The 24,684-nt window shown below is 36.2% G+C and overlaps 1 protein-coding gene across 1 annotated transcript in view; it reads left to right on the forward strand.

The window, feature by feature from the left end:
* Positions 1–24,684, forward strand: part of PCDH11X (protocadherin 11 X-linked) — a 698,845-nt gene that overhangs the window by 334,261 nt on the left and 339,900 nt on the right. The window contains exon 4 of the mRNA XM_007182336.3: positions 12,689–12,769. Coding sequence (XP_007182398.2) covers positions 12,689–12,769 — 81 coding nt within the window. The remainder of the gene's footprint in view (positions 1–12,688; positions 12,770–24,684) is intronic.

Genomic DNA, 24,684 nt, shown 5'->3' on the forward strand with positions numbered 1-24,684 from the left:
TGTGTTTCCATACAAATTGTGATATTTTTGTTCTAGTTCTGTGAATAATGCCAGTGGTAGTTTGATAGGGATTGCATTGAATCTGTAGATCGCTTTGGGTAGTATAGTCATTTTCACAAGGTTGATTCTTCCAATCCAGGAACATGGTATATCTCTCCATTTATTTGTATCATCTTTAATTGCTTTCATCATTGTCATAATTTTCTGCATACAGGTCTTTTGTCTCCCTAGGTAGGTTTATTCTTGGGTATTTTATTCTTTTTGTTGCAATGGTAAATGGGAGTGTTTTCTTAATTTCACTTGCAGATTTTTCATCATTTGTGTATAGAAATGCAAGAGATTACTGTGCATTAATTTTGTATCCTGCTACTTTAGCAAATTCATTGATTAACTCTAGTAGTTTTCTCAGAGCATCTTTAGGATTCTCTATGTATAGTATCATGTCATCTGCAAACAGTGACAGCTGTACTTATTCTTTTCCATTTTGGATTCCTTTTGTTTCTTTTTCTTCTCTGATTGTTGTGGCTAAAACTTCCAAAACTATGTTGAATAATAGTGATGAGAGTGGGAAACCTTGTCTTGATCCTGATCTTACTGGAAATGGTTTCAGTTTTTCACCATTGAGAACAATGTTGGCTGTAGGTTTGTCATATATGGCCTTTATTATGTTGATGTAAGTTCCCTCTATGGCTACTTTCTGGAGGGTTTTTATCATAAATGGGTGTTGAATTTTGTCAAAAGCTTTCTCTGCCTCTATTGAAATGATCATATGGTTTTTCTCCTTCAATTTGTTAATATTGTGTATCACATTGATTGATTTGCATATATTGAAGAATCCTTGCATCCCTGGGATAAATCCCACTTGATTATGGTGTATGATCCTTTTAATATGCTGTTGGATTCTGTTTGCTAGTATTTTGTTGAGGATTTTGACATCTATGTTCATCAGTGTTATTGGCCTGTAGTTTTCTTTCTTTGTGACATCTTTGGCTGGTTTTGGTATCAGGATGATGGTGGCCTCGTAGAATGAGTTGGGGAGTGTTCCTCCCTCTGCTATATTTTGGAAGAGTTTGAGAAGGATAAGTGTTAGCTCTTCTCTAAATGTGTGATAGAATTCGCCTGTGAAGCCATCTGGTCCTGGGCTTTTGTTTGTTGGAAGATTTTTAATCACAGTTTCAATTTCAGTGCTTGTGATTGGTCTGTTCATATTTTCTATTTCCTCCTGGTTCAGTCTCAGAAGGTTGTGCGTTTCTAAGAATTTGTCCAATTATTCCAGGTTGTGCATTTTATTGACATATAGTTGCTTGTAGTAATCTCTCATGATCTGTTGTATTTCTGCAGTGTCAGTTGTTACTTCTCCTTTTTCATTTCTAACTCTATTGATTTGAGTCTTCTCCCTTTTTTTCTTGATGAGTGTGGCTAATGGTTTATCAATTTTGTTTATCTTCTCAAAGAACCAGCTTTTAGTTTTATTGATCTTTGCTATTGTTTCCTTCATTTCTTTTTCATTTATTTCTGCTCTGATCTTTATGATTTCTTTCCTCCTGGTAACTTTGGGGATTTTTTGTTCTTCTTTCTCTAATCGTTTTAGGTGTAAGGTTAGGTTGTTTATTTGAGGTGTTTCTTGTGTCTTAAGGTAGGATTGTATTGCTCTAAACTTCCCTCTTAAAACTGCTTTTGCTGCATCCCATAGGATTTGGGTTGTCGTGTTTGCATTGTCATTTGTTTCTAGGTATTTTTTGATTTCCTCTTGATTTCTTCTGTGATCTCTTGGTTATTAAGTAGTGTACTGTTTAGTCTCCATGTGTTTGTATTTTTTACAGATTTTTTCCTGTAATTGATGTCTAGTCTCATAACGTTGTGGTCAGAAAAGATGCTTGATACGATTTCAATTTTCTTAAATTTACCAAGGCTTGATTTGTGACCCAAGATATGATCTATTCTGGAGAATGTTCCATGAGCACTTGAGAATAAAGTGTATTCTGTTGTTTTTGGATAGAATGTCCTATAAATATCAATTAAGTCCATCTTGTTTAATGTATCATTTAAAGCTTGTGTTTCCTTCTTTATTTTCATTTTGGATGATCTATCCATTGGTGAAAGTGGGGTGTTAACTTCCCCTACTATGATTGTGTTGCTGTCGATTTCCCCTTTTATGGCTGTTAGTATTTGCCTTATGTATTGAGGTGCTCCTATGTTGGGTGCATAAATATTTACAATTGTTATATCTTCTTCTTGGATTGATCCCTATATCATTATGTAGTGTCCTTCTTTGTCTCTTGTACTAGTCTTTGTTTTAAAGTCTATTTTCTCTGATATGAGAATTGCTACTCCAGCTTTCTTTTGATTTCCATTTGCATGGAATATCTTTTTCTATCCCCTCACTTTCAGTCTGTATGTGTCCCTAGGCCTGAATTGGGTCTCTTGTAGACAGCATATATACGGGTCTTGTTTTTGTACCCATTCAGCCAATCTATGTCTTTTGCTTAGAGTATTTAATCTATTTACCTTTAAGGTAATTATCAATATGTATGTTCCTATTACCATTTTTTAATTGTTTTGGGTTTGTTCTTCTAGGTCTTTTCCTTCTCTTGTGTTTCCTGCCTAGAGAAGTTCCTTTAGCATTTGTTGTAAAGCTGGTGTGGTTGTGCTGAATTGTCTTAGCTTTTGCTTGTCTCTAAAGGTTTTAATTTCTCCGTCAAATCTGAATGAGATCCTTGCTGGATAGAGTAATCTTGGTTGTAGGTTTTTCCCTTTCAACACTTTAAATATGTCCTGCCACTCCCTTCTGGCTTGTAGAGTTTATGGTGAAAGATTAGCTGTTAATGTTATGGGGGTTCCCTTGTATGTTATTTGTTGTTTTTCCCTTGCTGCTTATATTTTTTCTTTGTTTTTAATTTTTGATAGTTTGATTAATATGTGTCTTGGCGTGTTTCTCCTTGGATTTATCCTGTATGGCACACTCTGTGCTTCCAGGACTTGATTAACTATTTCCTATTTCCTTTCCCATATTAGGGAAGTTTTCAACTATAATCTCTTCAAATATTTTCTCAGTCCCTTTCTTTTTCTCTTCTTCCTCTGAGACCCCTATAATTCGAATGTTGGTGCATTTAATGTTGTCCCAGAGGTCTCTGAAACTGTCCTCAATTCTTTTCATTCTGTTTTCTTTATTCTGCTCTGCAGTAGTTATTTCCAAGCTTTTATCTTCCAGGTCATTTATCCGTTCTTCTGACTCAGTTATTCTGCTATTGATCCTTTCTAGAGAATTTTAAATTTCATTTATTGTGTTTTGCATCATTGTTTGTTTGCTCTTTAGTTCTTCTACGTCCTTATTAAACGTTTCTTGTATTTTCTCCATTCTATTTCCAAGATTTTGGATCATCTTTACTATCATTATTCTGAATTCTTTTTCAGGTAGACTGCCTATTTCCTCTTCATTTGTTTGGTCTGGTGTGTTTTTACCTTGCTCCTTCATCTGCTGTGTGTTTGTCTTCTCATTTTGCTTAACTTACTGTGTTTGGGGTCTCCTTTTCAGAGGTTGCAAGTTCTTAGTTCCTGTTGTTTTTGGTGTCTGTCCTCAGTGGCTAAGGTTGGTTCAGTGGGTTGTGTAGGCTTCCGGGTGCAGGGGACTAGTGCCTGTGTTCTGGTGGATGAGGCTGAATCTTGTCTTTCTGGTGGGCAGGTCAACGTCTGGTGTTGTGTTTTGGGGTGTCTGTGACCTTATTATAATTTTAGGCAGCCTCTCTGCTAATAGTTGGGGTTGTGTTCCTTTCTTGCTAGTTGTTTGGCATAGGGTGTCCAGCACTCTAGCTTGCTGGTCGTTGGGTGGAGTTAGGTCTTGGCGTTGAGATGGAGATCTCTGGGAGATTTTCACCATTTGATATTACGTGGAGCTGGGAGGTCTCTGGTGGACCAATGTCCTGAACTTGGCGCTCCCACCTCAGAGGCAGAGCCCTGATGCCTGGCCGGAGCACCAAGGGCCTGTTATCCACACAGCTCAGAATAAAAGGGAGAAAAAAAAAAGAAAGATAGAAAAAGATAAAATAAAATAAAATGAAATAAAATAAAGTTATTGAAATAAAAAAAATTATTAAAAGAAATTTAAAATTAATTTAAAAAAAGAAAGAAAGAAAGAAGAGAGCAACCAAACCAAAAAACAAATCCAACAATGATAACAAGCGCTAAAAACTATACAGAAAAAAAAAAGGACAGGCAGAACCCTAAGACAAATGGTAAAAGCAAAGCTATACAGACAAAATCACAGACAGAAGCATACACATACACACTCTCAAAAAGAGAAAATGGAAAAAAGTATATATATCAGTGCTCCCAAACTCCACCTCCTCAATTTGGGATGATTTGTTGTCTATTCAGGTATTCCACAGATGCAGCATACATCAAATTGATTGTGGAGATTTAATCTGCTGCTCCTGAGGCTGCTGGGAGAGATTTCCCTTTCTCTTCTTTGTTTGCACAGCTCCTGGGGATCAGCTTTGGATTTGGCCCCGCCTCTGCATGTAGGTCACCTGAGGGTGTCTGTTTTATGCTCAGACAGGATGGGGTTAAAGAAGCAGCTTTTTCGGGGACTGTGGCTCACTCAGGCTGGGGGGAGGGAGGGGTACAGAATGCGGGGTGAGCCTGCGGCAGCAGAGACCGGCATGACATTTCATCAGCCCGAGGCGCGCCGTGTGTTCTCCCGGGGAAGTTGTCCCTGGATCACGGGACCCTGGAAGTGGCGGGCTGCACAGGCTCCCGGGAGGGGAGGTGTGGATAGTGACCTGTGCTTGCACACAGGCTTCTTGGTGGCCGCAGCAGCAGCCTTAGTGTCTCGTGCCCGTCTCCGGGGTCCGTGCTGATAGCCGCGGCTTGTGCCCATCTCTGAGGCTCCTTTAAGTGGCGTTCTTAATCCCCTCTCCTCCCACACCACAAAACAAAGAGGCAAGAAAAACGTCTCTTGCCTCTTTGGCAGTTCCAGACCTTTTCCCGTACTCCCTCCCAGCTAGCTGTGGTGCACTAGCCCCCTTCAGGCTGTGTTCACGCCGCCAACCCCAGTCCTCTCCCTGGGATCCGACTGAAGCTGGAGCCTCAGCTCCCAGCCCCCGCCCGCTCCGGCGGGTGAGCAGACAAGCCTCTCGGGCTGGTGAGTGCTGGTCGGCACCGATCCTCTGTGCGGGAATCTCTCTGCTTTGCCCTCCGCACCCCTGTTGCTGTGCTCTCCTCCATGGCTCTAAAGCTTCCCTGCTCCACCACCCACAGCCTCCACCCGCGAAAGGGCTTCCTAGTGTGTGGAAACCTTTCCTCCTTCACAACTCCCTCCCATTGGTGCATTCCTGTTCCTATTCTTTTGTCTCTGTTTTTTCTTTTTTCTTTTGCCCTACCCAGGTACGTGGAGAGTTTCTTGCCTTTTGGGAGGTCTGAGGTCTTCTGCCAGCGTTCAGTAGGTGTTCTGTAGGAGTTGTTCCACATGTAGATGTATTTCTGATGTATTTGTGGGGATGAAGGTGATCTCCACGTGTTACTCTTCTGCCATCTTGAAGCTCCCCTCTGCCAACACTTTTAACACAAAATCCTTCAAATAAATATATCGTGGGCAAAAATAAGGATCAAATTTCACTTTGTATTTGTAAATGTTTGCCATAGTTTTGATGGATATTATTCCCATAGTAAGGATTTGGATTTCTTTTAAGGAAGTAAATGAGAATGAGGGAAAAGTTTTATAAATATTATCACTAGAAGCATCACCTGCATACTTACATGTCTTTAGGCATATATCATTGTGGTAGATATTACATAAGACTCTCCAAAAATGTCTTATATGCTAGTTTGAGAAGACTTTTTCGCTAACCTGTCAATGTGTCTAATATATGGCAATAAAATAACAATAATCTATCAGTTAAATTCACTTGTAGTCTTTGATAGCTAAAATAAAAGGATGATTGTGACAACTTAGAATCACATTTCTGAAAAATCTGAGGTCTTGGGTTGCATACCATTACCAAGAAAATGGAAGCATGCTTACATTTCTAGTGGGAAACCTGCAAACTTTGAGAAAGAAATGTAATTACTAAATCACTGAAGCTACTCTGGATTCTCTTTTTGCTAGATTTTGAAACAATAATGTAATGTTGAGACTAGTCAGAAATATCATGATCTTATTTTAACTATGATTTTCTTACCATTAGATTTAAGTGGCAATAAAATTTCCCAAGAGGGAGAATAAAGGATGCATTCCACATTTCACCCTAAAACAATCACAGAATCAGTCTGGGTTTGCCTGACCCAGTAGTTTGGGAATTAGTCAGGTTAAGGTATGCAGTTAATATGTTAAGTCCCTGAATCTCAGATTCTGTGTGACACTTTCAGGAAAACATTTGGGAAGAACATTTAGAAGGCCTTGCCATATCTAGAAGTTTCAATCAAATTATGTTGCTTCATAAGCCTTTATTGTAAGGCAGTCACAGTTGGGGAAGTGAATTTTATTCTTGTAGGTCACCTGTAACAGTGTCCTATTATTTTTTTAAACAACTAAATCTTTTGGCAGCTGAAAATATTTTCCCATTTATCACAAAATCTATATCACTGTGTATATTTTGGGCTATAATTCACATTTCTGTGAATGGAAATTTGGTTGAAAATTTCCTTACTTCTTGCCTGAGACAAAAAATTAGGGGAGATTTAATACAGTTTTGGACATTTACTCTGAATCAGTGCTCCTTATTAGCCAGACTCTTCCCACACTCATAGATAAAATCATTCAAGCAGACTATAGACAACTTTTTAAGGCATAAAATTTCTGGATTCTGAAAGGTGAAATAAGATAAATGAACGTTTTATTTTTCTTTCATGTATGACTATTTCATTAGATCAGCAGGGCATCACTGGTGAAATATGTGTCTAAAGGATTTAATACATTTTTAAATAAAGTTGAATTCCCTTCCAATGTCTAAACTATGAACTAGTAATATCTGACTCAAGAATGATAAGAAGAGCCAATATCTATCCATCCTCTTGGAAGTATTTGTTTTTTTTATTTTTAGCAATAATACCAGTGACACTTCTCACAACTCTATACGATCAACAGTAAGATGTATTTCTCACTTTTCACTATTGAGCACTGTCTTAATATGAACTGGATTAAAATGAGGTTTAAATCTGTAAAGACGGTGATTATTATAAAACACTTTACTCTTTACTTGACAGCTTGACATCTGATTCCATAAAAGGGAAGATACATTTTTGTTCAGTATGTGGTACATGTAAGGATACAGAAACATAGATCTGCATCTTATCTTTCAGATGTCAATGATGAACCATATTTTGTTTTTTTAAAAAGGTCAAGCATAGATTTTTTGAGCACTAATATTTCCTAGAACTGCCATTTCTCTCATTTGCATTATAGTTAATCCTCAGCAGTTCTGTATATTGGAGCTATTTTATTAGACCATTTCTTAATTTTTAGTATTAAAACTATGGGGTTTGGTGGAAGGGGGAAGAGTAATGGAAAGAACATTGTTAGGGGTGGGAGTATTATTTTACCTTTAAATTGTTATTTTTGTGCACAATATAATTCAATAAACTTTTCCTAATACTTGAATATTGAAGCATATTTTACAATAGAGATATTTAATTGTCAAAGTTAAACGGACAAGATACATCCACATAGCTTTAAGCATTTAACCACCTAATATACTATCCTTATTTAATTTAATGGACATTTGAATGTTGTCAGGTAGGAAAACATTTTACTCTGTCCTTCTAAGTTCTTCTGGCTGTTCTAAGAGTTAAAACGACCTGAGACAGATTAACAGGAGAAAATCAAAACAAAAATCTAGTAACATATATACATGGGAGAGATCCCAGAAAACTGTGTAACTCACCAAAATGGCTGAAACTCTCATCTTAAATACCATCTTCAACTATAGACAAAGAAGGATGTTGGGGGTAGTGGTTTGGGGCTTTGATGCTGAGGAAGGCAATTGACATGGAGATGGAAAAGCAAATGTTTGGTAAGCAAATGTTTGGTAAACAAATGTTTGCTGGGCCAAGCAGTGAGGATGGGACACAGAGTGGACTCTGATCTCTAGGCCCTGCTGAGTTTCCTCCACCTCACCAAGCTTATATTCTTTGCAAATATCTCTGGTGATAGCTCTATTCTGGGAATAGGCCCTTCATCTAAATGCTTTTAGGCAGTTAAGGGCGAAGGAACAAAACAACTTCCTGAGCTTTCTGCTTCTTAGAAATAACCAGCCTAAATTAATCCTCATGTCAAAAAGATAAGTTTTGGGGTGGCAAATTTTGCTACCCTACAATGTGGCATGATACGTTTGACAGACTGCCACACAGATAGACATGAAACTGCTCACAATTGACAGAAAATTTTAAAATCAGATTCTTAAACTGTGCATAGGAAATTCAACTCTAGTAGACTTGGTCTAAAAAATAAAGTTAAATCTGAGACCTGAGCACAAATCTGCTTAGAAACTACTGTAGCACAGGACACTTTGATCAAATACATTTGAGAATTTCTTCTTTGCTTAGTGTATAACTATAAAATCACCAGCTGACTTTGCAAGTCCATCAGGAGTATGTGCTTAATTCACTTTCTCATACATCTGTCCCATTATTCAGTTACATCTTCAGTCATATAGACCACATCCTGGATTTCCCTACCTTAGGCCATATTGCTCTCTCTGCCAAAAAATGTCTTCTCTTCACCCTCTGCATCTAGAGTCTACCAGACTTTACTTATTTCATAGACTTGTCCATTAATTATAGTTATTAGTTTGTCTTTTCTTTTCCTCTAGATCAGAGGTCAGCAAACTTTTTTTGTAAAGGGTCAGAGTAGTGTTGCTGAAACCTGACCTCTGTCACACCAAATTGAATCTTGGAGACAGAGTTTTGGGTGAAGTAGCAAAGAATAGCTTTATTGCTTTGCCAGGTGAAGCAGGCCACAGTAAGCTAATGCCCTGAAAACTATGTGTCCCAACCCATGGGGGCTTGTGAGGAGTTTTATAGTAATGGTTCAAGGGGGGCAGGTTTGCTGATAAGGATCAGGGTGCATGCAGGGCTTGCATTCCTTCAATCCAGAGATCATCAGGCATCACGTGGTCTTGTGATGGGCTTCTGTGGTTCTCGAGGTTATCAAACTGTGACCTTTTCTCTGGAATGAAGAATGCTTCATCAAGTAGTTAACATCTTCCATTTGGTGGGGGTTTTAGTTGTGCAGAAGAGCTCAAAGATACTGTTATGTATATCCCTTGAGGAGGAACCAGGACCCTACCCCAAAGCTGCACTATCGTTTCTTGACTGCTCCTCCCTTGTCTCCCAATCCTCTCCCTTCCCTGATTAACAACTGTTTGAACCTGCCCTTTGGAACTAGGGATGGTCATGGAACCTGAATGAAGATTATTTCCTACAAACAAGAAACAGGGGAAGCAGAAAGGCTTTTGTGCCCAGGAGCCCCCCAGGGTCCTGCTCAGTTTCTGTAGGTTTTACATATAACAAAAGAGAAACCAAATTCCCACAAAATTTAAATTGATGATATTCAAACCATCAAGTGTAATAATAATGAGTACAATGTTTTATGTAATAGCAAACTACTAATGAAATGAATGTACTTGTGTATCTGATCTCGGAAAATGTCTTTTCACACAGATAGGTACTGCCAAATACTGATATCAATCCACAAGCATATAGTTTTAACTCAACATATCTATTGTTGGAAGGCATCTGAAGAATTCTATTAGATTCTTTTCTTCATATCTGCCATTTAGCATGCCATTACATTGAAGATTAATCATTTCTAATTGATAGATAAAAGCTCCTCAATTCCATATTTATTGCAACCTATTGAAAATTTGAGTTTGTGCACAAATGGAAATTCTGCTTCTTGTTTTAACTTCTACAGGACTGGAGTGTATAAAGTAACTTACCATTACTTGTGACTCAAACAATTTTAGTTGTCATCAGAGTGACTTTACTGCAGTATAAGTTTTACATATAAGCACTCTTTTACCTTACAATTTTAGGTTGATTTATCAAGATGTTATCAAGTTTGCAACAAAAACTAATTGCCAGAGTGATTCAGCATTCAATAATAGTGGTCAAGGGTACTTCTCATTCAGCAAAATTTCCGTCTTGGGTCTGAGCTCAAAAATAAACCTTTGCCACTTATAAGCCATCCAATTGCTTGTATGGTAAGGCAAGTCAGGATATTCAACTTGCAGTTTTGACGAAAGTTCACGGAATAACAATGGTTCCATTAGCAATAGTGAATGAAGTTCACTATTGACACTCCTAGTTCAATAACACATGATAGATTCAAATATTTTGCACAAAGTACCTGCTGATATATAATCCAATAAACAGCCATAGGCTTTGAACACCTTATGTTTTCCAAAGCATTGTATATTTGTCCAGCTAAACTTTTTTTCTGTGCAACATATATTTCACCCACCATTAGTTGTAACACACTTTAACAGATCCCACATCAGGTTTTACTGAATTAGTGTTTTGTCAAATTCTTTGAAAATATTCTTGCCTGTTCTGTTCCACACAGACAATTCATTCATAGAGGCTAATTTTTCAGTCTCTTCAAACTTGGTATCACTTCCTCAAGCAAGTAACAGCAATTAAGCATTGTTGGTAACATCTGTTAACTCACGAAGGAAAAACACTCCATACCATTTTCCCTTGTTTTTTTTAAATTTACCATTGCTGTTGCTCTCAATGTCCTCAACTTTTTGAGTAACTGTACTTGGTGAAATGCTAATAGTCTTAAGTTTGTTTTCTCTAGATGTATTTCTTTGGTTGTTGTAAGCAAACCCTGTTTAATAACTCACCATCAGTGAGTAGTTCTCTCTGCTTGGCTAACAAATTAGCTTTTCAGAAACTTACTTTTGTCACTCATTTTCATTTATTTTTGTGATGAAATTCTGCTGTGATGAGACCTTTCACTTTAATTTTCTAATTCTTCTAACTGTTGCTTTCTTGTGAGTTGGAATATTGTGATGAGTGCTTAGTCTGTAATATTAACGTGTATTGCATTCTTTTTGTCACAGCTATAGTGTCATTGCAGAATAAACACAATTTGCCGTTTAAATGATAACAAAATAATTCTTGCTCAACTGGGCCTTAAAAATGTGATGTTCCACATCTGACTGTCTCTTCTTTTCTTGATTTGACCTAATGGGCATGCAGGGATAATAAAAACATAAAACATAAACTGTCATGGTAAGGCAATAGGAATGGGGCACTTAAAACTGTGGGGGAGGAAAAATAATTTTTCCTCCACCCTTTCAGATTCTTGGCTGAGACCCTCTCCCCAACCTCATAATAAAAGACAGATTAACAGAGGAAAACAAACAAGTTTAATAACATGTATCCCTCCTGTATATGTGAGAGGTACCCAGGAAATCTGAGTAACTATCTGAAACGGCCCAAGCCATCACCTTAAATACCATCTCCAGATAAAGACAAAAGGAGATGTTGGGGGCAGGGGAGCCAGTTATGGGAGGCTATGAAGAAAAGCACAATAATCAAGGGTTAAGATTGTTGTGCAGATTTAGGTCTGTTGCCTACTTCACTGAAAAAAAGTTTTAGAGATTTAGTCATCCTTCACTTCCTGGTACAGAGAGGGAGACACACTTACAAATGGAGATTTCCCTTATAAATGTAAATATCCTTTACAAAAGGGTAACTTCTCTTGGTTTTCAGAGCTTTTCTTATGTCTGCTGTTTCATAAAAATAATCAGCCTAAAATAATCCTTATGCCAGAAACATATTTTGGGGTGGCAAATATGCTCCCCCTCAAAACCCTGTCAAGTAATAATTACATAACTCTAATTGGTAGTACACCAAACATCAGTATGAAGTCTTGAGACTGTGACATAAGGTCTCTGTCACTGCTACTCTATTCTGCTATTATAGCCCATGAGCTTCCAACAGTCACTGAACTGGGTTTCCTTAGCTTCCTTGAAAAAATTCTCCCTTGGCTAGATAAAAGGATAACTTTTTAACCAAACCCTTTCCCCCATATACTAAAATCACATACATAGAAATGTGTAGAGTATACATTCAATATTTTTAAAACAGAGACTATACTCTCTGTCCTGAAGAAAATAAAATGGATATAGACATCATCTTTTCAAAATCTTGATAATTATTCTGGGTTGGTATGCTAGTATCTCTATATTGGTTCATAAATTTCTTGGCATTTGTAACAACTGTTAAATATCTTTATATGATAGATAGCAAATTTGTGGTGTGGTGGCATGCACAGGATAGATTTTAATTTCAGACACTGTAAATTTGCAAATATAAGCTGTTGAAACCATTGAATTGTAAAAGCATTAGACTGAAAGTCTCTCCAACTTAAATTTCAGCCATTTAAATGTTTTAAACTGCCCTCCACAATTGCATTCAAATGTTTAACGGAACTCTTAAATGTAACACTGGGTTATAAGCTCCATGGGAAAAGGAATTTCTTTTCTTTTTTATTTTATCTTGTTTATTCCCAGTATCTAGAGCTGTGCCTATCACATTGTAAGTCCTCAATAACTACAATGTCTAGAAAGAGATATTTACCCAGGCACTACTTTACTTACCTGTGTTTGATGCAGGTGCGCAATGTACTATGTTTTTCACTTTTAACAAACAAAAATACTTCTATTTTGTTCCCTTTGTAAAGCCAATGAAGGAGGTTATACGATCTCGCACACCCATGAAAGAGACAACTACTGTGGAGATCTGGACTCATCCCCAACCACAGGTATGAAAGGAAACACTTGATATTTCCCTTTCCTTGATTTTTATGAATGTATAAAAACCATTTTTAAGATGTATTTCTCGATATGTATTCCATGAAGTTTCTTTAGGTGATTTTATGCTGGACTCTAGTGTGAAAATATGACAGTAAATACATATTTCTTCCTAGTGTAGTTTGATAATAATATTGGAGGTAGTTTATTTGTTGCATAAGGTAAAAGTATTCCTCAAAAAGCATCTTCTAAATGGTTGTCTATTCCACTGATGTTTGTCTAGTCATGAGGTCGTGGAGTGAAAAAAAATTGAGAACTGCTGTTTTACAATATGACTTAAATTTAAGGTTTAGCATAATATAGGACAATTTGATTTTATGCTAATTAGGCAAATTTTAGTAAGACCTCCCTGAAAGAAACCAGTTTGAATTTTAAAGGAAATTATGTTATAAGGTATTTTTAAAGAATCCACTTTTACTCATTTCAATCAGGACAGCTCAAAATGTGACTAACAAATCCAATCAAATTTGTTTTCTTCACAGAGGCCATAAGGGGAATTTGCAGATGAGGTGAGGAGACCAATCTAAACATTTGTTGGCCATTTATTATTCTGTGGCTGATTTACTTACTGTTGTCCATAACGTAGAGGTCCTGAATTTGACCCCTTGGATGCCAAATTAATAACCATAAATTATCCTCTATCCAGTTATTTTCAAATGTCATTTATTTGTTACAAAGGATATAAATTTTTAAAATGTAGATACATAAATGCATATCTAGAGTATCAGAAAAACAACCCAAATGGAGTGAGAAGAGAATCACATTGCTTATCATTTATTATTTGATGAGTGCTTCTGAAATTCATGGAAGTCATGTGTTCTATAATAATAACATCCTACAATATTTTACAGTGTTAATTTATGCTCTTTAGGAAGAGTTACAGATTTAATACGTGCCCTGTGGGAAGAAATGGTTAATTAAATAAAGGTTCATTGCAACCCAGGAGCTGTCCAAATTGTTACTAGCTTTAAATTACTCAAGTCCGAATTCATGAAGTTTTGCCAAATTTCAAACTGACTTTCTGGTCTTGCACCTCTGATTCAGTCTCAAGAAAATTGATGAGGATGTAGAATACACGGTGATAGAATCCACATCTATATCCTTGATTAAGAGGCTATGCAGTCTTCAGAATAGCTCTTTTGAAGAAAGGTACACAATTTTAAAATGTGTACTTTAAGGTCCAAAGATTTGAACTACTAGTGTGACAAGAGGTAGGACTAGGATAAATAGTTAGATGTCAGATGAAATTAGACATTGTTATGTAACACTCTTCCTCTATGAATAAGACATTGCTCTATGAGCAATATTTTTTACCTAGCCAGTTACTCCTGATTGTATTCTACTAAAAGGAGTGCAATATAAGTAATTCTACTAATTTCTTGCCGATTACTGATTCTCTTGTTTGTTTATGAACTTAAAATCTTGTTGGAGACACAATTATTTCTCTTTTTTTAACATCTTTACTGGAGTATAATTGCTTTAAAATGGTGTGTTAGTTTCTGCTTTATAACAAAGTGAATCAGCTATACATATACATATGTCCCCATATCTCTTCCCTCTTGCGTCTCCCTCCCACCCTCCCTGCCCCACCCCTCTAGGTGGTCACAAAGCACTGAACTGATCTCCCTGTAGTGGGTTCATTTTGCTTGAGGCTCTTTTATTAGGTAAATCTTTTAGGTATCTGAGAGCCTTGATTATCCTTACTGCATGAGACTTCAATTGAAATTTAAATTGCATCATAGAGTGGTGGATTGCACTGCATAGAATTACCATGAATATGATACAGATAAGGACTTTCCAACCTTGTTTTTGGTAAACATTGTGCTTGCCTCCAAAAAGTTTAAAGAAAATATGTGTTTTATGAATAAGCTTTTATGGTTCCTTATATTTAGCAAGATATTCAATACTCATTTGTGGGATTTCAAAAGCAACAATCTAAAAATAGAAACTACTGAAACTAGAGTGTAACCTGAAAATTAAATTATTTCTATTCCTCCATTGAAATCTTTAAACTCTTTGATAATGCCTCCCTCTACCACTCAGATGACAATTAAAGTCATGATACAGATGGTGACTTGGAGGGTTTATTTCTTTTAAATGAGCAAATACTACAATGGTGTCCCATAAAGCAGAATGGTTCTTAGCTGTAAAAGCCAACTGTTCAACTAATTGAAGTAACTTGTGAACCATGAAATAGGTCAACTTATTCTTTGACCAAAGAAAATCAAAATGAAAGTGTCCATTTCCTTACAAGAAATATCCTTGTAAGTCCATTTCCTTTAGCGCTTTTCTTAGAATCTTTAGAAAATATGTGTACAACTGGGGTGCATGTCTTGAAGTTCCAAGTTAGATTTTTAAAAATTAACATGATTTTTAAATAACATTGGAAAAGGAATCAAATCATGCATAGCAGCTTTTCAATGTGCAGTGGACAACAATGGGGTCATAAACATTCACTGTAGCTAACCTCATAGCATCTGTGTAGTACTAGGGGAAATAGAGAGCTACTCGGAAATGGCCGTTGACCAGCTTTTCACATGCTGTTTACATATGCCAGTTCATGTGGAATTCTTATTTTTTGGTAATGCAGCATTCTATAATAACTCGATCTTTTCCCCTTGCATAATAAATTCTCCACCCCCAATCACCTTCCCTGCCTCTGATTCTTAGTAATTACAATGCTCTGTGTGCTAGCAAGTCTAAAACTGAATAACGTTCTGTCAAAAACTTGAAACAAAATAAAACTAGTATATCTGGGGGGAGTCTTTCTGTGGCTTTCTATGACTTTCAATTACAATGGCCTTGCTTGTGAAACGATTCTGAGGACAGTCTGATTATGAATATAGACATTAACTTGGCTGCCACTGTACTTCATTAAATCCAGATGTATTGTGATCACGACTTATATTCATTGAGAACTAAATAGCTTAGAACAGTAGTATCAGGCAACTGCTATAGAATATATGAGTGGGGAATGGACCCACTGCTTGACATTAACTTCCCAAACCTTAACACCCACAACTAGTGACTTATGTCTACTACAAAGAACACAGTTCACCTCTGGCATAGAAAGTAAATGAAATAGTGCAAACACTGTGAAGTGATACAAGAGAAATAAGAAAAGTAGAGCAAATTTTTACTTTGGAAAGATGACAGAAGTCATATGTGGCAATGGAATTTATTTCTTTTATTTAACATAACCTATGTAAACTTACTACATATCAGGTGTTCTTTTAAGCAATTAAAACATTAACTCATTGAATTCTCAGTACAAACTTATAACTATTATTAAACCTATTATTGTTATCATTAACCCTATTTTGTAGATGAGGAAGTTGGGGCACCAAGAGATGATGGCAAGTACCAAAGACAGGATGCAGACTCCCTGGGTCTGGCTCTAAAGCTCACCTTTGTAACAACTGCTTAATAATTTCTCACCACAAATGAACAGCAATAATAGAAGGTGGTCCCTGGGACAAGAAATATTTTAAAAGGAGTCTCTTTCTAGTGTTAAACTAACATAATTTTCTATTCAGCTAGAACACCTGCTTGTATTTGCATATGATAAAGGAAGATGACCTCGTTATGATGCTGGAATGAAAATAAAAGAACAATAAGACGTGTGGATCATAAAGAATATGAGGTTTTAAAATAATCAGAAAAATGAAATTTTTAGACATATTAAATCTACAATGATAATCCTTAATTAAATTCTTTCTGCAGGATGAGAAAGGCTAATTAACAGTAATAGAATGCGTGAGAATTCCCATGGTTTTAAAGAATTACCTTGTAATCTTGGAATAGTGACTAACAGGATCACTAATTTGATATGTTAACAGTAAAGTCATTTGATGAAGGAATTGCTACACTAATCTTATATTTTACCACAGCATGGTTAGGAAATCCACAGGGCTTTGGCAAATCAGTTTTCATAAAGTAAAATCAGCTCTTACAGTTCTTTCATATTCTAAATGGCCTACAACTACTGATAGAATAAGTCACACGCTATTATTGGTTTTTTGTTTTGAAATAGAACAACTCCAAAGGAAAGTTTAGATGTTCAGGTTAAGGGTCAACACTAGTGTCTTTGCTTCTCTTGCAAGGAAAAAAAAAATAGATAATTAAAGAAAACTGCCTTCCTAGACTGTGCATAATTAAATCATGAAATGTTAGACTACACTTAGGCAGCATTTTGTTTTGATTTCAATATGTGTCTACTCAGTGGGGCCACTTGTAATGTTTCTTCATTAGCAGCAAAAGTATCTTGAAAAAAATTCATTGGGGTCATGAAACCACAAAACATTTTCCAAGGTGCACATACCATTAACTTCCTTTAGTTGCCAGCCTTGGTTTCACATCAGATGATATTTTTGATAATGCTTTTAAGATATACACTATTTAAAAAATTTTTTTTGAACTACACACTTCATAATTCATATTTTCCTCAAAGATCAAAGCACTTATCTTTTGGCTGGAAATTCAGGATGTGTTTTTTTTTCTTGTTATGATTTCTTCATGTTGTAGAGAAAAGTATATGTTCTATGGGAATGTAAGCTAATGATCATGCAAGGATCTGAGATCAGAATTTTTCCAAAGCTTAATCTGGGAACTTTTAAGAGTTATTTTCATCTTCTAGGATTATTTTGTGGAAGGCCTTAAAATGCCAAGCCAACTTTAGAGGTAAGTCTTGACACAATAGGAAGCCTCATTAAAAAAAGAAATCAACATGCCTTGATGTGACATTATATATAAGGTTTTATTTTCAGACATATGGAAAATACTCAACATTGTTCTCCGACCAGACTCCTAAGATTTAGCCTTTGTCCTTGACCTTTAGTGGTGTGAGTACTTTACATTTAGTCGTTAATGACTTTTATTTCTAAGTGACTACTAAAAGCATCATGCTAGGTGCTCCACAGTAATTATTTCCTTTTCTTCAGTCCCTACGGCAGTTTCGTTGAGGTGTAGCTATAATACCTGCTTTTCTTAGTTGAGGAAACTGGGGCTCAGAGAGGTTGAATAATGCGCCTAAGTTTGCGCAGCTTGTGAGTGTTAGGGGGATTCAAACTTTAATGTTCTGATTCTAAAGTCCATGATTCTTCCCCAACTGCACACTGCCTCCCATTCTTACTATATTCATAGAGAATGTCTCTTCAGTGAACATGCATCCCACGTGTGACCTGACATCCCACTGATTCCATGGCTTATTTGTGAATCTCAGCAGCATAGTAGATTTGTGCCATGTTCACAGACAAAAGGCTCGTGAGCACCCACAGCAGATGAATACACACTGCAACAGATGGGGACCATTCTTCTGGAGCTCTTAAACTACAAAATATTGGCAACCAGTTTTGAAAAGAAATTGCTAACTATGATGTTAATATCCACTGGTTATTAAGCTTTAAAGTAGAAAATAAATATAGACCTTAAATATCATTAGGTACAATAGTAATTCATAGGAATAAAAAAAGGTCTCAATTTTCAAAACATAAGGAAGAAATCAAGGATAAACCTACTTTTACCATATTAATCATTTCTTTACATGGAATCTGGATTATGAGTTGTCAGCCTGCACATGAGTCCTCTAGCAATGCCTAGCACCCAAGCAAAATAAATTGTATTTGTAATCACAGATGAAACCTTTTTGATGACACTGAAATCAAAGTGTTAAAAGCTCATCACTTGGTTTATCTATCATGTGGGCTCACAAATAAAGCATGTTGAGAATTAAAAGTAGGCCACATGAGGGAGGAATAAACATCAAATTAGGTAGGGCTAGAGTTGGGGGCACCGTTCAGGGTAAGGGTACGATCCTTACAGGAGAACTGTCAGCAAGCAAATTAGAATTCCCAAGGGGAAATATGATAAATTTGGACTAACTTTCAGAAAGCAAAGGTCCTGAACTAGTGGGAGGGGTTCTGTAGAAAAGATATTTAAACAGTGCTGATAATCATAGTCAGGCAACCATATTATTGGGTTCTCTTTGTAGTAAGACTCCAGCCAATGGCTCTCCCATTAACTATGTGTGAAGCCTGGGGCCAGTGATAAAGTATTTGAATTTGTTTCCACATCTGTAATATGAGGATATTTATATCATTCTTATAGAATTGCTATGAGGGTTAACACAATATATTCTAAGGCAAGCACCCAATAGATGCTCAATACGCAGATATCCAATTCTTTTTTTATTTTTTTCCAATCCCATCTAAAAATTGGAAAGTAAAACAAGAAGCTGGGGAAAATTCCAGGCACATGAGCTGGGTGAGTGAAACTGCCATTAACAAACATGGACATTCAGGTTTCCATGGCCTACCCTAGCACACCATACTCTGCACTTAGGTAGTGAGATGACTGGGCACCTTAAAATACTCCCAGATATGGTGCAGATCATTTCAAGCCCGAGGTAGAGTTGGCATTCACCTCCTACAGTTCGGTGAGCTGACAACCTTCAGAAGTATATATAAAGGAAAAGTAGATAATTGCCAGAGACATCATATGTCCATGTCTCTTCATTTTGATAGGAGATACCCTGAAGGAAAAAAATTCCAGTTGATTCAAGTTTATATATCAGTTTCCCAGATCAGCATGAAATTATATGCTTAAAATACTTCCTTTTGGCTAATCTAAAACTATTATAAGCAAATTAAAGTAAAGAAATTCTCTTGGAGGAAACACTGCTGAGTTTGCTCGGATTCATAGTAACAAGTGCATACGGTCCCTAAGTTACTTTGATACACCTGCTGATATAATCTAGAGCTAAGTTAAAAATTAGTAAAAACAAAAGTAAACTTTATCAAAATCTCATCCATAGGTCTATTCTATGACCTAATCATTAGACCAATTGTTGATTTCCAGCATAAATGTGGTGTAAACCATTACCCTCATTACATATATATATATATATATATATATATTTTTTTTTTTTTTTTAAGGAATATATAATGGCAGGGAGTTCCTTAATGTGATGTGGAAGTATTTCACCTCATGATTTTGGCAGATAACAATCTGAATAGTAAATCTGTCATCCCAGGCCTTGTTTGTGTAGAATTCATTCTGTCTCACATGCAACAATGTCAAATTGCTCCATTTAACATTAGTGCCTCAATGAATGTCAGGGAAACAATGTTAGAGCAATTTAGCAGTTTGCATGCCTCTGACACTAAAGATTTTCCTTTTTGTTTTGTTTGTTTTCTGTTTTTTTTGACTTTGCAGTAGATAGTCCTTCTCCCCTGTGGCTATTTCCTGCTGCTAATTCCTATTAGCATACATTGTAGAACATCCTGATTCCTCTGCAGTTGTCAGCCCTTCTCTATGATATAGAGCTCTTTTTTGTGAACTAAAGTTATTGAAAAATGAGTAGGGCAACCGAAGACTTTGTGCTCATATTGAAACTCTCACCAGGTTTCTACCAAAGATCTTTGATCAGATTTGAGTTACCTTAGAAAGAATTCATCAGTGAATTTCCAAATATATTTCATCTACATATTCTTTAAGATAAGGCTGCAAAAACACATCACCTGAGCTACTGCTGTAAAACTCCATCTCCTCTCCCCTCTCCTAGATTTCTCCTATCTGTCTATTATGGAAGACCTGCCATATTTTTCATCCTAAATTCCAATACTGATTGGAAGGTCCATATGGAGGGTCCTACTTTAAAAATCTTCAGATGTTTCCCATTACTTATAGAAAGAAGTTTAGTTACAGTCACAGGTTTCCATGTTTTGGCCCACACTTTCTGGTCTTTCTACACTTTTCTTTCTGGCTCATTGCTCAATGCCTACCTTAAGTTCCAATCAAACTATACTCTTTACTCTTCCTTCAGTTTTCTTATTCTTCCCTACCTATTTATTTGTATCCATTTCTCCCCTTCCAAACAATGCTTATCCCTTATCTCCTCCTGTGCTTAACCATTCTCATAGTACTCATCTTTTAAGGTACCATGTGAAATAGTTTTCAATCCACCCAACTGGCTATTAGCTCTTCATTCTCTGAGCTCCCATAGCACTGTGTATGTACCTCTCAAGGCTTCTTATCGCACACAGACTTACATTTCAAATATTTGTGCCCATGTCTTATTCTCCCATTTAAATGTTAGTTCTTTGAGAGCAGGGATGGTTTTCAACTCATGACTCCATACCTAGTATAGTGTCTTGAATTCAGTAAGAGTTCTCCGGTGAGAGGCAAAACATTCTTCTCTCCCCTAAGCACTGGTATTCACCTACACTTTTTTTGAAGAGGCAATATATCATGTTGGATAAGAATTTGCACTTTGGAATCAAGTCTGGGTTTAAATACCAGCATTGCCACTGACTGGTTATGTAATCTTTGCCAAACTATTTAATAGCTCAGAGTTTTATTTTCATCATTTGTCATGACAACACTAATACATCCCTTTTATCAGGAATTGATGTAGATTATATACATAACCTGTATAAAGTACTTAGTACAATATCTGGCACACAGTAAATATTCAATCAATGTTAATTAAATTATATATTAATATATATTTAATCTTATATATATGTATGTATGTATATATGTGTTTCACCTATTGAACAACAGGCCACAAATCAGTGTTTTATAATGTAATGCATCTTTGTTTATTTCTTTATCCACTTATTCTCAAAAAGTCCATGCCGCTCTCTCTTTCAACCTGTGTCATCTCACAGCGAGGTTTCCATTTTTGTTTTAAAGTCTCTAAAGAGGAAGATTACTTAGCCTCTAAAATAACTAATTCATTAAACTCTGCCCTTCTTTGGCAAGGGGTCAAATGGTAGGACTTAATAGAACAAGAGACCCAAGAAGCAAAGCTGACTGTTTCACTTTCCATCCATCATCACTGTTGCTCTTCAGAATTCCATCAGTGTTCTTGGTACGTGAGGCTAAATCTGAAACATGATCAAATGAACTCTGCTGCTTGGGGACCTCAATAATTGGCATCCTAATTAAAGCTACATTTGAAAAATCAACTATAAGTAATTTGCTCAATACTATCAACTGATCTCTTAAAATACTCCATAAAATAATTTTGAGGGTGGATTATTTCTAAAGCATCTGTTCATATGTGAGTTACTTTTACGTTCTGTGTATTTACAATAACAGGAAGCTGCTTGCTAGGCATAAGTACTGAAGGTACACAAAGAGAGGATTTAGTGATCTGCCTTGCCTCTTTAATGCACATGTTATTTGGACCATGAGAGATAACTGTGAGGACCTCTTGGGCCATTGTTTTTCAGTTTTATTGAGATATAACTGACATGTAACTTTGTGTAAGTTTGTGTTCTTCATGTGTAGAAAAAATTGGTTGTAAGGGAGCATCTCAAGTGTTCTGATGCTAGGAATAAGAACGGCAACACCTCTGCATCCCAGCCCCTAACCTCCTTCCCCTATTGACCATAGGGCAATGTGAAGAAGTATCTAATCGAGGTATGTTTAGAGTTAAGGCAAGATGAATATTCAGTCACATGTCTGTGCTGACTCTTCTTTGAGGCAGTCATGCTTATTTCAGCTTATGATACTTGAAGGCAACACTGGGGTTACTTGACCAGCATAGCATGCCTTCTCCCTGATGCCCTAAGGAGATGGTAATAGAGAATGTTTATGGGAAAAGGAGGATAAAAAATATTGCAGACTTTTTTGATCCTTGGAAGTGTTTAGTGCATGTACTTATACAAGAAAATAATTAAATGAACAACTCCATCAACCCCTTAAAAGTGGTACTTAATCACAGAACACACTCCCTAGACATCATTTACCTTTGCTCTGTCTAAAATGGTTATATCTTGGCTACTCAAGTGTGCTTTGAGAATTCTGTGGGTGTTCTCCATTGCATCACCTCTGAGAGTTTGGCATTGTTGTTAATACGTAGCATAGAAACATATTGGGCTTCTGTTGATATTTTTTCTATTACAACAACTTTTAAAGCTCTGTTGTTAGTTTGAAAGGGAGTTTTACAACATGTCAAATGCAAAGTTTTTCTTTTAATATTCTAATAAAAACGTCTTTGAGAGTTAGCTCTTCTGAGGCAATATAATTTACACCTGTACAAAATGCATTTTGCTCTAAATGAAGGTAAATAAATTATTTGTGCTATATGTCCCACTCTCTCTGCTTGGACTAATATTTTCCAAAGTAAGTTGTTCATACTATTTCTTTCTTGCTTTATTGTCACTTAACACAATAATTCAAAAAAACATTTATTGAGTATTTAGTTTGCTCTAAGTCCTGAGGCAAATACTGGAAATAAAACCATGAAAAAGAAAAAAGAAAAAAAATGCAGGCCCTGTCTTCCAATAGCCTACAGCCTAGTAAGAAAAAATGTGCTAACCACTAATTATAAAATAAAATAGAAATAAATAGATGCTAAATACTTGAATAAGTAACAATACTATCATCATGGAAAAATGATTGCATTCGACTGGGAGTGGAAATCAGGAAAGATTTCTGGTTGGAGCTGGAATTCAAAGAGTAGGACAATAAGAGTAGGATTAGGATCAATAACACATTTGTTAATTTTTTTAAAAAAAACACAGTGATTTGTATTCAGCAGACCCTCATCAGCAGTAATAGTTATTATATCACAACCTCACATAGGTAGTAAGTGGTAGAGTTGGAAACCAGATCTCCTGGTTTACATAATAGTTTCTTTCTACAATATTTTTCTCTTCCTGAAGATAGCATGCCCTGATTAACAGAGTTGCCTCAATATCAATGAAAAAAATTTAATTTGAATTGGATCAATTTTAGGTTGAACTGGATTACCTTGTGAACTTCTGTTTGGGGGAAAGAGTACATGAGGGAAACAGATTAAAGATCAAAAGTCATTTTTGATTGTCAGGAACTGAAAGGTTAGTTGAAACCCAAATGCAGAAGAACTCCAAATAACCTTTTGGGAATATTAAGCACACACACACCCTTGTGTCATTTATAATATTTTGATTCTGAGATTTTATCATGGTAGCACATAAAAAACTTAAAGAGATGAAGAGGCCAAAACAGGTGAGCTCTCAAGTGGCCTGTGTTTAAAAATTTTAATCCTTAGAAGAAGTTTTTGAAGCAGACAGGAAATGCCCCCAGTTAATCTATACTGTAAATATAATTTAAGAGCACATTTAGTTTTAATAGTGAATAAAGTATACATTCTGAGCATCAGCAAGTTTGCAAGTGACTGTGTATATTATTGTCTTTTCTCTCATACACACTGACCCACATATAACATCAACTTCCCTCCAAGGAGTGCACTTAGAACGTCTGCATTTGAATTTTACTCCTTGGCTTTTCCCCAGCTTTCCTCTGCTTCTTTTATTTCATTGCCAAATGTAACACCTGATCCCTGCATTGATCCTATGAAATATGCTAGTTTTAGCTCCTCTTTCTATTTTTTTTCCCCCTGGCATTACTTAGCATGTCAAGATCTATAAACTTGATGCAAATTTCAATAAATTACAGTCATTTGTATTCACTCAAGTTTATTTTCTGTTCAGAAATATATTCTCTAAAATAATGTGACAATGCTCCTGGTTATGCCTAATAATCCTAATGCTGTTGGGCTTCCCGGCATACATTATTTTGTTTTCCAATTTTTAATAAGTGAACCTGTGTCTTTTGTTCATTGAAATAAAATCCCCTTGTGATTGTTTAGTCTGTTTTATATCCTTCTGAACATGACTTGAAGGTTGCACACTGTATTTTTAAGATGAAATACCACCTAAACTTAAATAATATTACCGTGGACCTTTAAAAATCAAATCTATGATTCAAATTGTTGTATTTCTGAGTTTCTGTACTCCTTGGGGAGAGAAACTAATGTGTTAGTGGGGAGGGGGGGGTGGTTAATGATTCAGACCATGACAGCTTCACATTTACT

The sequence above is a fragment of the Balaenoptera acutorostrata genome, chromosome X, assembly GCF_949987535.1.
Source record: "Balaenoptera acutorostrata chromosome X, mBalAcu1.1, whole genome shotgun sequence".
Classification (NCBI taxonomy): Eukaryota; Metazoa; Chordata; class Mammalia; order Artiodactyla; family Balaenopteridae; genus Balaenoptera; species Balaenoptera acutorostrata.